The sequence below is a fragment of the Equus quagga genome, chromosome 12 (assembly GCF_021613505.1).
Source record: "Equus quagga isolate Etosha38 chromosome 12, UCLA_HA_Equagga_1.0, whole genome shotgun sequence".
Taxonomy (NCBI): Eukaryota; Metazoa; Chordata; class Mammalia; order Perissodactyla; family Equidae; genus Equus; species Equus quagga.
The window spans coordinates 17,107,913-17,123,259 of record NC_060278.1 but is presented as its reverse complement, the minus strand read 5'-3'; the positions used below and the strand labels follow the sequence as shown (position 1 = coordinate 17,123,259).

The 15,347-nt window shown below is 39.7% G+C and overlaps 1 protein-coding gene across 1 annotated transcript in view; it reads right to left on the bottom strand.

The window, feature by feature from the left end:
* Window positions 1-15,347, bottom strand: part of CUBN (cubilin) — a 256,083-nt gene that overhangs the window by 105,678 nt on the left and 135,058 nt on the right. The window contains exons 32-36 of the mRNA XM_046679623.1: window positions 12,668-12,827; window positions 10,523-10,636; window positions 8,655-8,765; window positions 7,202-7,330; window positions 5,798-5,930 (exon numbers count right to left, since the gene is read on the bottom strand). Of these exons, the coding sequence (XP_046535579.1) occupies window positions 5,798-5,930; window positions 7,202-7,330; window positions 8,655-8,765; window positions 10,523-10,636; window positions 12,668-12,827 (647 nt within the window). The remainder of the gene's footprint in view (window positions 1-5,797; window positions 5,931-7,201; window positions 7,331-8,654; window positions 8,766-10,522; window positions 10,637-12,667; window positions 12,828-15,347) is intronic.

Genomic DNA, 15,347 nt, shown 5'->3' with positions numbered 1-15,347 from the left:
CATCAATTTGTAAAATATATAAATCTTAAGCAAGTTGGACTAACAATGGTTTAAGATTAGAAGATCTATTAGAAAATTCACCACACACAAAAAAAAATTAAAAGAGAAAAATACATGCAAATATGCAAATTATATTAAGGGAGAATCAATGACAATTGCAGAAAAGCATTTGATAAAACTCAACACTTACTCATCATAAAAGTGTTAGAAAATTAGGAATAGAAGGAAATCTTTTTAATTGGATGAGAAATGCTTACCAAACAGCTATAGCAAATACACTTATTTACTTAAACATTTTAAAACATTTCCTTTAAGTTAAAAACAACGCAAGGAAACCTGCTCTCATCACCTTATTGCACATCATACTGAAGGATTTTCCAGTGCAATAAGACAAGGAGAAAACAGGTTGTAAGGATTGGAGAAGAAGAGCTATAAATCAATATTCAAGAGAGCTCGTTCATTCATAAATATGTACTAAGCACCTTAATGTGTCAGACCTTCTTCTAGGCTCTGACTATACAGTGGTAGACAAGAGAGACAAAAATTTTGTCATTCTAGAGGACAGAATGGTTGCTAGATAAGATATTACACAAAAATTAATAGAGTTCACTTATACCAGCAAACAAAAATTTAGAAACGTAACTTAGTCAACATTCATTCAACAAATATTTGACTCTACCATATTACCAGACATTGTCACAGGGGTTAGGGATAGGACAATGAAGAAAATAGACAACGTTTCTCCCTATGGGGAGATGATATTCTAGAAGGAGAGATAGATAATAAACAAATTACTAGATATATAGTGAGGCAGGAATAAGCTCTAGGAGGAAGAAATAAAATAATTAAGAGGTGATTATTTTAGGTAAGGTGAACAGGTTACATCTGTAATTTTTAAGCGGATGCCATATTCAATAGCCACAAAAAATAAGGTGTGTGAGAATAAATATAACAAAATATCTATAAGACTATTATGGAAAAAATATGAAATTTTAATGAAGGACTTAAAAGAAGACTAAAATCGATGGAGAGATACTCCAAGTTCAAGAATATGAAGAGTCAATAAATATTCTCCCAAAATTAATTATAAATTCAATGTAATTCCAGTAAAATCAATAAGTATGGTTCCATTTGTGTCAAATGTAAAACAGAAAACAACACTATGTAGTGTGTATGGAGATATATATATATATATATATACACACACACACATTATACATGTATATGTATGTATATATTTTTATGTATGTATAATATACATATATGTACGTATATACACTCAAGTGTCACTTAATGTCACTTAATTAAATGACATCACAATGACGAGGATAAGTTCTGAGAAATGCTTCATTAGGCAATTTCATCGTGTGAACATCAAGAGTACACTTACACGAGCCTAGATGGTGTAGCCCACTACACGCCTAGGCTCTATGGTACTAATCTTATGGGACCACCGCCATATATGTGGTCTGATGTTGACCAAATGTCATTATATGGTGCATGACTGTATTTTACTAGTAAAAGTAAAAAAGCATGCACGCAGGTGAAACACAAAAAATCCAAAATATGAGCTACCTCTGACGAGAAGGTAAAGGCAGGTGGATGGGGGACTTTTGCTGTCTTGTGACATTTTATTTATTTAAAATTAATTTTTAAAGAAAAAGTAATTCAATGGTTAAAAAAAGTAAAGGAGGTGAGTGCAAACTATTATTTTTTTCAAAACTAATTGGAGGAAGTTTTTGCTGAGAAGAGGAAGAACAAGACAAAGAGAAGAAAAAAGAACAACCTAGTAAGACTATAGAAAAAAAACTGTTGGAAAGGAAAAAAAATGTCTTGAGAATAGAAAATGTACTTCTCTATTGTGTGTATCTTTCAGTCAATGCTCAACATTATGTGTTGCAAGATTTCACGTGATGGTAAGAACAGTGCTCACCTGTGGCTCTATCTCAGCTAACGGATTAGGATGCTTAAGGTAGAGACAACCAGTCCTGAGACCCTGGCCACCTGAAGCCCCACTACATGATCTGCGTATCAAGTGCACCTCTGAGCATTCACTGCTGACCAGGTCAGTCAAGCTCTACCACTAGCTTCTCAAGCCAGATACTAGCACTGGTAGGTCTCTAGCAATACGAACAGTCAGTCTGTGGCTCTCACAACCCCATCAAGGCAGGCTACTACAGTGTAGATCATCAGGATCTATATTCTAGACACAGTTTTAGCATCAAGCTGTGACTGATAACTGAGCAGCAGAAGAAATCAGGAAATAGCCACATCAGGCTAAACAAACTACACATTTGTCTTTCCCTCCCTTGTCTTCTCTGACAATTTGATTCTTTATAATGCAAATTTACATCTACAATCAGTTTTGGCAAGGAATTGTTCTGAATCCATTTTAAGATGGCTGCTAAATTTGGTGCTTAAATTCACCCTCAGTTTTATTACCCATGATATTATTACCGATGTGAAATATGCTGAAGTTGTTTTCTTCTGCTTCTCAGAAAGCAGGAAGGGAAGGAAGGGAGATAATTTTATTCACCAGGCAATTTACATAAAATCGCCCCTAAAATCGTTCCACTCAAAGTGCAGCGCATGCTCCAGCAGCATCAATATCACCCAAGAGCTGGTTTGAAAGGAAGAATCCAGCCCCGCCAACCTACTGAATGAGAATGTGTATTTTAGCAAGATCCCAAGTGATCAATATGTACGTTAAAGTTTGATCCATTGGTCCAGAAGATTACTAAGTGCAGTTCTCTTCTGTTTTAGTATCAGACTGCTATAATCCAATGTGAAATGGTAGAAAAGTCAATTCATTAGAAATGATGGTAAGACGATAGCTATAAGAATGTAATTAAACCTGTTAAAAAGCTTTATTGTTCTTGGAAGTCTGTTATAGGCCGGTACATTTTATAAGCAAATCTACGCTCTTTCCAAACACTTTGGCTAAGATTGGTTAGTAAAAATATGATGTGGAACAAAAATAATGCAATCTCTGTTTCTCATTATCTCACTTTGATTTTTGAAACAAGATCAATCATTTTCTAAAAGCGCTCTGTAAGCATAAAATATACTTTCTGTTAATGCCTTTAAAATACTTTCTGTTAATGCCTTTAAATAGCCGTTTGACAAAAATCTCCTTTTTAGGTTTTATTTCTACCCCCCTCCTTTTTGTTGCAGATTCAAACGTAATTTCTGCAGTTTTTCTCCCTACTCAATTTCACCGCAATGTCCACAGTCCAAACCCCACATTTTAGAACTTGATGTATTCCATATGCTTCTCATACGCTTCTCACAAACGCCAGGGGAATGTTTCCAAGCACCCATCTGGACATAGTTTAGACCAGAGCAGAAATAACCCACAGGCTTTGCCAGAACGCCCTTCTCATTTTCATCTACATAAAGAGGAACATCTTGCATTCTACAAAATTTATTTTAAAAATAAACCTCAAGCAAGTAACTCAAGATAATTAAAATTAACTTCTTATGGACGAGAAAGGAAAAAGCTGAGTCATCAAGATTTGTCTATACAGTAACCAGGCTTTAGTGTCTGTTAAACAGTAAAATGGATGAAATTTGCTTTTTGTGTTTATCTCCCATCTTCTAGAAGGAGAACCTAGTGTTGTCCATTTGGGTTTAACTCTGAACTGCCACACCAGATACTTTAGAAATGGCAGAGTGAGAGAGTTTAACACTGGTTGAAATCTGGCATATATCAGCCTTACGTTATACATTCCAAATTTGACATCTTTCACCCCATCAGAGGCCCTACGTGTATATTATTATCCCCTATAAACGAAGTGAATATCTTTAGGTTTTAAATCAATAGCTTCTTGACATTAATTGATGAGACTGCCCCGTTCCTGGCAACCACTGAGCATCAGATTGGCAAAATGTGAATGTGGTGGAGACCAAGAGGAAAAAGAGCAAAAATAAGCCCTATTATTTGGCAATTATGAGGCCTAGTAAGCCATGTGAAGGACTTTGGACTTTATTATAAGGACATGATCATGTTTCATTCATCATTATGTATAAAGTATCTAGCATGGGAGTAACATGTGCCGACTATGAGCCAGCGCATAGAGGGGCTCCATAAATATTTGCTGAGTAAAGGAATGCCTATATATCAGGTAAAAATTATAGGTAGATAGATTTCTTCCCATACAGAACGTTGAGCTTTTAGTAGAGACAAACGCAAACAAAACCTCTTTTCCCTGTTCCAGCTTAAACTCTGCACTGCCCTTCAGCAGGCAGAGGTGTCTTTGTTTTAACACAATGCGCCTAGTCCCCTGAAGAGGCCCCCTCTGACTGATGGACTGAAAGAAAGCAACTTGAGATGTTGGAACGTGGTCCACAAATAGGACTGTTCTCTCACTTTTTTTAATGCATTCTTGATGTAAAGAATGCCATGTCTAGGAGGAAAAGCAAGACTTTTTTGAATAAACAGGCCAGTATCCTCAAAACAATCTTCTCTCAACTGTAAGTTACTTATTGTATTCTCTTCAAAAACAGAATTGGAAATCCCAACCATAGCCCAATAATATGCAATATAGTATAATAAATAACTTTTCATTTAAAATGGCAATCTAAGGGGGCCAGCCTGGTGGTGTAGTGGTTAAGTTTCCATGCTCCACTTTGGTGGCCTGGGGTTCACAGGTTCAGATCCCAGGTGTGGACATACACATTGGTCATCAAGCAAGGCTGTGGTGGCATCCTACATACAAAAAATAGAGGAAGATTGGCACAGATGTTAGCTCAGGGCCAATCTTTCTCACCAAAAAAAAAAAAAAAGCAATTTAAATACCAAAGTTTTATCACTCATAGTTGGTTAAGCATCTATTACCAGTGTGGCAGGTCACAGGGACCTCTCTAAAGATTGATTAAAAAGTCTCATTTTACTTACCATGTGCTTTTCACTATCTACTTCTAGAAAATACATTATTGTTGTTGAATTTAATCTAAGACCACTGAGAATGTGGAGGGATCCTACTGTTATTTCCATATCCATAGTCCCTCTTCAAAAAGTCTTACAGTTCAGGGCGGGCCAGTGGTGCAGTGGTTAAGTTTGCACATTCCTCTTCTGCAGCCCGGGGTTCGCCGGTTCAGATCCCGGGTGCAGACCTACTCATCGCTTATCAAGCCATGCTGTGACAGGTGTCCCACATATAAAGTAGAGGAAGATGGGCACGGATGTTAGCTCAGGGCCAGTCTTCCTCAGCGAAAAAGAGGAGCATTGGTGGCAGATGTTAGCTCAGGGCTAATCTTCCTCAAAAAATAAGCCTTACAGTTCAATGAGGAACATGAGAGTGATTTTACAAATCAATTGCTAAGTTCCAAAAAACTTCCAAAATCCTTCTTCTGATAAGAATAGAAGGAAAGGTGGATTGGAGTGGGGAAAAACTATATGGGTAAAGAAGACTTTATTGAGGTGGAGATTTCTGCTGGAAGAAAGAATGTTAGTGACTCTGGAAGAATCTAAATGGTCCTAATTCAAAAAACGATAAAATTACTATTCTCTGCAAATGAACATTAGACAAATTAAGGCACCAAGAGCTCAGGCATGTACTTCTGGTGATGTTAGGCTGGACTTGAGAACCATTCTTGGGAGAATTTTCATGCTATTTATAACCCAAACTATGACTAAAACAGAGGAAATTTGGGAACACACGTCCTAAAGTTCCCACCATATTTTCTAATGGTTGCTTGGACACATGTGCTGTTCACTGTCCATCCTATTAGTAACAGAGCTTCCTTCCTGCCGATTCATTCGCACTGAAACAATACGCCATAAAAAAAGATTTACATAAAAGACAGCTGGAGCCGGTTGCCAGGGGAACTGACAATGTTCCAGACACATTCCACATTAGAGGGATAAACTTCCGGGTAGCCAGGGCTGTTGACCGTGCCTTCAGCCATGTGGAAGTTTCCACCACAAGCTGGAAGAAAAGAGAAACAAAATGAGTGCCAGAGAGAAATCAAATACAAGACACCATAAGATAAAGGAGAAAGAACACGAGAGGAACTCTTAGCAGAATCAAAGGAGAGCCTATTTCCATTTCACATTAAAAAAAAAAAATCCCTGTCCACTTTAAAAAAAGAAAAGATTCTGAAAACAGAAAACCGACAGCCACAGGGTATGATGGATCAAAAAGAAATCTCTGTAGTTTCTTTTCTAAAAGCCTTTTCTCCCTTAACTATAACTTTATGTAATAAAAGACTTAGGGTTTTTTTGGTGAGGAGATTGGCCCTGAGCTAACATGTGTTGCCAATCTTCCTCTTTTTTTTCCGTCCCCAAAGCCCCAGTACATAGTTGTATATCTGGGTCGTAGGTCATTCTAGCTCCTCTATGTGGATGCCACCAGAGCATGTGGTGCTTGATCAGCGGTGCTAGGTCCGCGCCCAGGATCCAACCTGGTGAACCCCGGGCTACTGCCGCCTAAACAGAGTGTGTGAACCCAACCACTATGCCACTGGGCCGGCCCCAAAAGACTTGTTTTAATGCTATGAGCACTCTGTATTTCTTACCAGGATGATGTTTTTAACCCTGGCCTAGGATGGAAGGCAGTATTCCAGCTCTTCTCTCTCAGGAGAACACTGAGAGACACACACAAATCTTGGTGTCCTACGGCTTTTAACTGCTAATAACCAGGAAGCCAGCCGCTGACAAACAGCACCTTCCTGGCTGAGACCCAGTACTGGGTGGCTCCTTTTCCCCTCCTTCCGATGTGCCACCATACATCCTGCATCAGTGACAACACCCACACCCTGCCTGAGCCCAACTGAGAGGCCAGGGAGAGTGTCCGTCCATAAGAGATGCCATCAGACACTGTCACTCAGGGGCTGCCTTAACAAACATGTCACAAGGGAGAAATAAGATGCTGATAAGCAAGTCATCTAAGATCATTCCAACCAATTCTCTCCACTTCCAGAGTCCACTATTAGCAGCATTAGTCACAAGAGCCAAGACATGGAAACAACCTAAGTGTACGTTGATGGATGAATGGATAAAGACAATGTGGGACAAAGTTCACTACTGTTAGAACTTACAAGAATGTTAACCTACTTTGGAAGAAGGTGAGGTTAGTCACAGAGGTGATGTCAGGAAACTAGTTCCCAAATTTGTAGGTCAAAGAGTCGCAAATAACAAACCGAGGATTTCCACCACATTTCCGTTAACCTAGTAGCACCATTTGCTAACGTTTCTTACCCGATGATGATGCGGCGTATGTAGCATGGAAACCATCAAAATTCATTCTAGAATCAGAGATGAACCTCAGCGTGAGGGCGTTGCTGAAGGAAGTGATGGGATGGGGCATGGAGGTGCCACAATAGCGGCCTAAATAATGAACATAACAGCAAGGAGAATGAACGATGACATGGCATAAATGTGTCTTTACTAGAATCACAAGAGACCAAAGCAAACAGAAGAAATCACTATTAGGAGAACCATTTAAAACAGGATCCGTGTTTGAGACAATACCTGAGAATTAAAAATAAACTATAAATACGGGCTTAGGAGAGATGATGATTTATAAATACAACAAAGAACATTAGGGGGCGATAACAAAAAAGCAGATGATCTAGCTCCAAACGTCTCGAATGCTAAAATCTCCAGCACACTAGGGACCTGCACAGACAAATGCACCAACACTAAAAGCAACATATTATAGCAGAGAAAAGTGTGGCTGTTGGAATCAGAATACCAGGAGTCGACTCCCAGCTCTGCCATTTATTAGTCACGTGACCTGAGTCGGGTTACTTAAGTTCTCTGTGCCTCAGTTTCTCCACTTGAGAAAAGGGAATACTGATAATCATGAAACCTATATCATAAGGGTCTGAGGATTAACTGAGTTACTATTTTTAAAGTTCTTAGAATAGTACTCAGCACAAGGTAAGTGCTATATTTGTTGGTTAAATAATGTAACCTCATCCTCAGTCAAATTCTTATAGACAAAGTCACAAGCAACACGATCAGAAGTGTGCATGGAGTGGGCATTTTCATCGATGGCTCGCTATTGTCTCAGGCCCTGTTCTGGGCACTGGGAATAAAGCAGTGAGCAAAATGAAGTCCCTTCCCTGATGGAGCTTGTCTTCTGGGCAGGATGAGCTTGTAGGACAAAGCTCACACCGGAGTAAACTCATGGGGAAAGTTTAAATAACCTGCGACGATTTTGCTTGAGGCCATTTGAGAAGCTAGACAGCAGGACCCTCTCATTTTACTGGGATGTCTTACAAACAGAACTGCAGATGACTTATTCACTTATTAATATTTTTTTGCTTCCACTGAGGACAAAACCGGAAGAGACACGCTCAATTTGAATATAAGAACTGTGGTCGGACACGAGGAAGAAATTTCTCACAGAATGCTATCTAATGCTGGAATGGATGACATTTCACTGCTGTCTAAAGCAGTTGCAACTTTTAAATATTTTTTTAAAAAAATACATAAACTCTTTGTATCCTTGAATATGAACAAGCCGAGTTTCTTGAACCCCATGTTCAGTCCTGCTTTCTTACCCTCTAATTATCTTTACCTGGCTTAAGCTGTTCTTCATTTTTATCAAAAGTATTCTAACCTCGAATGGCAGCACAGACATACATAAGTACGTAAATAAAACACAGCCAAGGCCACAGATGTAAACAAGTGAGCGCCACAGTACCTCGGAGGGGCGCGTCATCGTAACTGCCATCCAAAATTTCTAAAAAGTCCTTTGTACATGGTGTGCTGCTTTCAAGTCCAAAGTGTCTGAAGGAGAGAGTAATATGATTGACTGAAAACAAAAAAAGAGAGAGAAGGCAATTTAATAAAGTACTTGCAAATAAAACTAATACCGGGAGGGAAATTTCACCTCTGATAATGTCACATGCGGGGTCTCCAGGGGGAAGCAAGGAATCTGGAAGATTTGTACAGGGGCTGAGTGGCTATAGAGGGAAAGTACCGATGGCTCTGCTAAAAGGTTTCCTTTGAAGAGCAACAGAATGGATGTTTTTGAAAGTGCCTGTAGAACCTGCAAGTCTGGTCGTGGTAAATCAGAGGCCCCTTGGGCAGGTGCATTCCATGGACTATGGGGAATGTCTTGCTGGAATATATCGTCTTTACATGGTTTTATATCAGCCATTGCTGCATTCCTCTCTGAAGCATTTTTCTCAATAGAACTGGTTCCCTAAACTCTGATTCTTTACCTGTACTTGTAAATCAGACTCTCCTCTCCCTGGCACACATATCGTAGCAATCTGAGTTTTACTTTAAGACCAGAGCCAGGGCCCTGGAGCTTCAGAGTCATTTATAGGAAAAGCTTTGAATTACTTGCAGATCCGCAAGTGCCTGGGTACGTTTTCCTTTTGTTCTTCTGCCAGTGTCCCTAATCTTCAGCACGGGATCTTTTCCTCCGGCTGTCCTTGGACCAGTGAGATCTTTCATCTCAGTACTTTACAAATCATTAGAAATTATCCGTAGGTGCAACCCTGCTGGGCTCAAGGCAGGGGGCTTCTTTATCCAAGGCTCAGTTTCTGGCTGGCTGACAACTTTCTTTGAATAAGGATTACATCACCAGGCCCCAAATCATATGCATGTCAACAAAGATATCTTTTCGTTAACTCTTAACATCCCTAGGGAAAGTGTTAGAGAAGATTTAAGCCAAACTCTTCATTTTTTAGATTAGCTAATGGGGCCTCATTCGTTTAAGTGACTTGCCTATTGTTACACAAGTCATTAATTATAGAGTGGAGTTGAGAACCTAATGCCTTTCCCACATTATGTCTGAAATCATAAATTTTTCCTGAAAACCTCAAGGAAGGGCAGGGCTCATCTGACATAGGATTCATAAGGGCCCCAGGACCATCCTCTTTGTCATCATTTTGCTTGAGTCCTGAGGGGTCTCCTCATTTTCTCTATCTGTAAAATGTGGGCAGTAATCCTTACCACTAGATTGCTACTCAGAAAACAAGATTCTAGGATTCCACAAAGGAAATGAGGTAAACACTTATTAAGTGTTTCTTCCAGGCCTATGCTCGGATTTTTTAAATACATGCATTGCAAGAAAGATCAGTTTTATAATTAGCTTCCACTTTGACTGAAGATCAATACCCTCATGGCATTGCATTCCCAAACTGTGAATTATTAATTTTACAATCTATAGTTCTTATTATTCATTTATTCAGTTAGTAACAGTCTTGAGCATCTATGACACTCAAGGCACACTTGTCAAAAACTATTTATTTATCAATTATTTTTGCTTACTCCTTATCTCATACGCCTGTCCATACAGCAAGGTCATAGGTTTTTTTTCCTTTGCTAGGCCTTGAAACTCAAAAAAATTTTTAAATTAAGAATAAACAGTAAAAATTGCTTCCTATCAGATTAGGAAACGCCTGTTCTCGTGCACATCAGGCATTAGGACTTCCAAAAAAAGAAGAGGAAGGCCATCAATTGTTTCCACCAAGAAGATAAGAACATTAGTCATAGAAGGACTTTCCCACAGACAGCATCCATCCTGGATTCCTTCTCTTTTCTGTTTTTGTTACTTACATGGAGGCTGAGCTTGAATTATCCAGCTGCAGTTCTGATTGTTTGGATACTTGGCAGGGAACAATGGAGAGGATATAGTATCAAATGAGTCGGTGAGGATGTGGCCTCCACAGGCTGAGGAACACACAAACACATATGGATGTCATACACTTTTGATTTCTACTGACTGTATGCAACAATTATTTGATGAATGAAAACATAACTGCTTTTCCTTATTTCTTTGTTTTTTGAGAAAGATTAGCTCTGAGTTAACATCTGCCACCTATCCTCCTCTTTTTGCCGGGGAAGATTGGCCCTGAGCTAACATCCATGCCCATCTCTCTCTATTCTGTATGTGGGAAGCCTGCCACAGCATGGCTTGATGAGTGGTGTATAGGTCTGCACCCAGGATCTGATCTGGTGAATCCCAGGCAGCCAAATTGGAGCACGCAAACTTAACCACTATGCAACGGGGCTGGCCCCACCTTATTTCTGAAATGCATGCCAAGGAAGTTCTCTGCCAAGGAAGCTGTGTGTAAACCTTCAAAAAGTGGAACACACTGTACGTTTATAACAACATTCTTCAATCACGGGAAGTGAGGAGTGGCATAGAACAGCAGATTAAATGGCTGTGAATTGCCTGAAACATTCAAACACAAATCTGGCATTGATTCACATATACTGCCCACTCATGAATTATAGATATAGGGATAATCTCTTTATGGATGACTTCTTTTTTTAGGAAAATAAATACTCAGTTGAACAAGACTTCACAAAGATGGCTGTGTATTATCAGAGAAGTGAAAAGCTCTACGGGAACCCCGAAGAAGGACAGTCTGCTGCCAGTTGGAGTATAAGAGGCTTCTCAGGAAGGGGACAGTGGCTGAAGGAGGAACTAGGGGTGAGGAAGAGGAGTCCAGGGAGAGGGCAGCCTGAGCAAGGACACAGAGGGGTAAGGGCTGCATATACACAGATGCGGCTGAAGCATGGGGCGCTTGAGGGGTGTCAGAAGTGATGCTGGAAAGAGATCGGGCAGGTTCTGGGCCCTTGGGTAACATCTAGAGGAGCTCAGACTCCATTCCCTAAGCAGTGTGGAGCCAGGACAGACATTGGAGCGCTCGAGGGCATGATCAGAGCGGGCTTCCGTGAGTTGACTTTGGAGGAAGATAGGGAAAGGTGGGAGAGATTGAGGAGGCTATTAACAACAGTCCAGATAAGACCTACTGGGGACTTTTTATTAGCATGAAGCAAAATATAAGTGAATAATTAAGTGAAAAAAATACATTAAGAAACTTTTCTTTCTTTGAAAGCATGGAGAGGGATTGATTTCTGCAGACTGTCTCACTCCAAAGCCTACAGTGCATCTTTGGGAGACCCGGATCCAGAAACCATCCCTAGCCAAGGCTCCTCACTAGAATACAAGTAAATCCCCAAAACAGACTGACTGACTAAACAGATTAAAGTGATGTGGAAGGACGAGGATCATCTGAATAAACATCAGAGGCATATTGAAGCCAACCAACAACCCCTCCAGCTCTGAGTTTCATCTCTAACAGTGGGAGGAAGGGTTAATCCTAAGAGTCCCGGATGAAAGGCACTGGGTGGAAGGTCTGGGAGGAAGAACTGAGATGTGATGATTTCAGAACAGAAACAATGGAAAACGGCACTGATTCTTCAGGCGGACAATGGCAGGATTCAGAAGTGAGAAACCACTACCTCGAGGGTTAGAATCTGACTCCACATTACAAGCAAGTCTTGTAATTGATAGCTGGATATCTCCTTCTAGTGTAAAACCTTGGATAAATGCTAGATAATTCACCTATGAATGAATAGGAGATGGGTAAAGTAGAACGAATGAATTCAGATAAACACTTCCATAGTGTCTCTAATAGCAAAGATACTTTTAAGTCTTATTCTGAAAACTTGTTTGAGAGATGCATAGATCCAAAGGAAGTTAGCATCATCTAACAGTTAGACAGTAGTAAATTTAAAGGATCAACAGCTGGAATAGTTGAAGATCATAGTTCCTTTGTTCTATTCAAGTTGTTGCATGTTAAGCAGAACGCCGGGACCAATTTCTGAGGGCTGGTCTCATTTTATTGTATTACCAAGAGGGGCACTTAAGATCAGGTGGCCTGTGCCTTGGGGAGACCCACAGGTACTTGCTTTGCCTGAAGCGAGCTCGGAAGCCTTTGCTCTGTCTGGAAGGGCCAGACCGAAACCGCACAAACAGGCTGTTTCCTGAAGAGGTGATGGGGTTAGTGAGCTGCTGTCTTCCACACACACTGGCAAGGCGGGTAGTCGTGTGGGTTACATCATCATACACCTATAAAGAAAGACGACAGGGAGAATAGTGGCTCGGAACTTGTGATTTACATCTAAAAGGCCCATGTTCCATGAACTATCTGCACATTGGTGAGCTGGTGGAAGACAACACGTTTGCTGGACCTAGTGCTTTATTTCATGGTCTCATCACACAGTTCCATGGGAGTGTCTGAGTCTTTGGTCATTTCTAGGGAACTTACATGGATTTCAGTAGGAGTTTCTCTGGATATTTTTGTCAAGGCCATCATTTTCACAGCCTTCTTTCCTCCCCTGACCCCAGAGCAGTCACATCATGGGCCATATCCACAACATGTGCTGAAATGTTTGATGCAACAATGAATATAGGACAAATGGACGAGAAATAATTATGAGCAACCATTCATTTTCAGAAACCCAACATTTGCTGGAGCTTTTTTGCTCTTCATAGGGTCATGATCAATAAAAAAGAGAAAGAGAAGAATTCTTTCAAATGATAGAGTGATATGAGCCTAATTTAGAAAATTATCTTATTAATTTAAAAAAATACATTGGGCAATGGGTCTGCCCTGTGCTATGCTGGGATTCAGCTGACCCTCCGTTAGTGCCAAGGAAATAGAGGTTCTGTTACACGCACCCCAAATCACTGTATTGGTTTGTGAAATTGAAGCTTGCTCATTTTCTTGGAATTCAGTGTGTCGGGTGTGAATTTTTTAATGTTCTTATGTATAAACTGGGAGGAAATGAATTCCTTCTCTTGGATGATAATAACAGCAACCATTCATTAAGTGCTTGCTATATGCCAGGAAACGGATTCAACTCTTCACATATGCCAATCCCATTTTCTCCTCCTGAAATTCCTTCCATTTTTAAGAAAAGGACAACTGCTACACAGAGAGCCTAGGTTATGTGGCCAAGTCACACAATTTCTAAGAGAGACCAGGTCATTTTGAACCCAGACAGCTAGATTCTAGAGTCTAGAATTGAAACTCTCATTGTGTCTAATGCAAGATGTCAATCAAGCATGATAGATGCATCAACCGCCAACCACCAGAGTGGGATTAACATGTGAAGTTAAAATATGGCTGTTTCATTCAAAATAAATGGTCACGTATTTCATAAGAAAGTCTTAGGGAAAATAGAAAGTTCAGAGATTTAATACAAAGGAGATACACACAAATGACTTTAAATATCTAGTGATGATTATAATCAGTGTTCTTTTTAGCACATAAGTATGATTGGGAGGGTATTTTCAGTTTAGTTTATGCAAGCACACAAATCAAAGGTCAATTGGATTTTTAACTCTCCAAGTGGGGGCTACAGCTTTTACAATAATGAATTTTAAATAAATGTGGTTCTTGAGCATCACTTCTTTTCTTTTTCTTTGTTTCATTTAATGTTCAAATTTTAAACCAACATATCTAGTAAATAAAACTTTAAAACTGATTTTTATCCAACATTTAAAGACTGATTAAAGACGAAGTTACATTTTCTTAACCAATTCAAAAAGTAGTTTCCAATCTAGTATGGCTGCTTCCTTTGAACACTTTGAACACCTTAAACAGTAGTAGCCAAAATAACATACAAACCATCATCATAAAACTTCTTACCATGTTTACACTTCAACCTGCTCTCAAATATGACCATCAGTGGTTTAATCCAAGCCTTCATTATTTCTATACTTGATTTTATACTTTCCTAAGGTCATAGCTATAATATCCTAAGATTTCAGTAATGTTATATTAACACTGTCTTGCTTTAAAGAATACCTTCTAGAATGTCTGGGATTACAGGTTCTGGGAAATATACCAACTGACTCTTGGTCATGACTACTTGCTTCTCTCAAGGTGATCTGTTTGTTTGTTTACAGCACTATTTCCTAAACTGTAGTGGAACACTGGGGTTCGATGAAGTTTATAGACTCCTCCACCAAAAAGGCAACACCAACACACACACATTTTTGCAAGACCATGAGTTGGCAAAGGTAAGACTCTTCTAGTTTCTTTTACTTCTCCCCAAATTCAGAGGTCTAGTGACTAAGTAGATATAGTTCCTTCCCTTTCTAAGTTGTTTGCTTTTCTCTGAATGGTTGCAATCCTCTTAAGGCAAAATAAGTAGTGGAAAGTTAGGTTAGAAAGTTTGGAAAGTCAGATCAATGAGCCATTTCCCTTGGTACGCTTTGAACGGGCACAGCTTCCAGGAAGTGTACGTTTCCCAGCCACCCCCCTCTCCTAGAGACCCTCGAATTACAGGACCACGGCTGAAATTCATATGGCTGGGGAATTACAAGGAATAGATTCAAGGTAGAAGGTTTCCAAACGTTCCTGAATCAAAATTATATATCAATGGCACCCTAAATTTGATTAACATGTTGTAATCTTACAAGCACCAACACAAATGTCCTAACCTAGTCCTCAACACCCTGTGAGTTTTTTTAATGAAGAAGGTGAGACTTAACAAGTGTGCTAGCTATTCAAGTGCTGTCACCTCCAACGAGAGCTAGTGACTCATCCAGGATCGCATCGCTAGTGACTCATCCAGGATC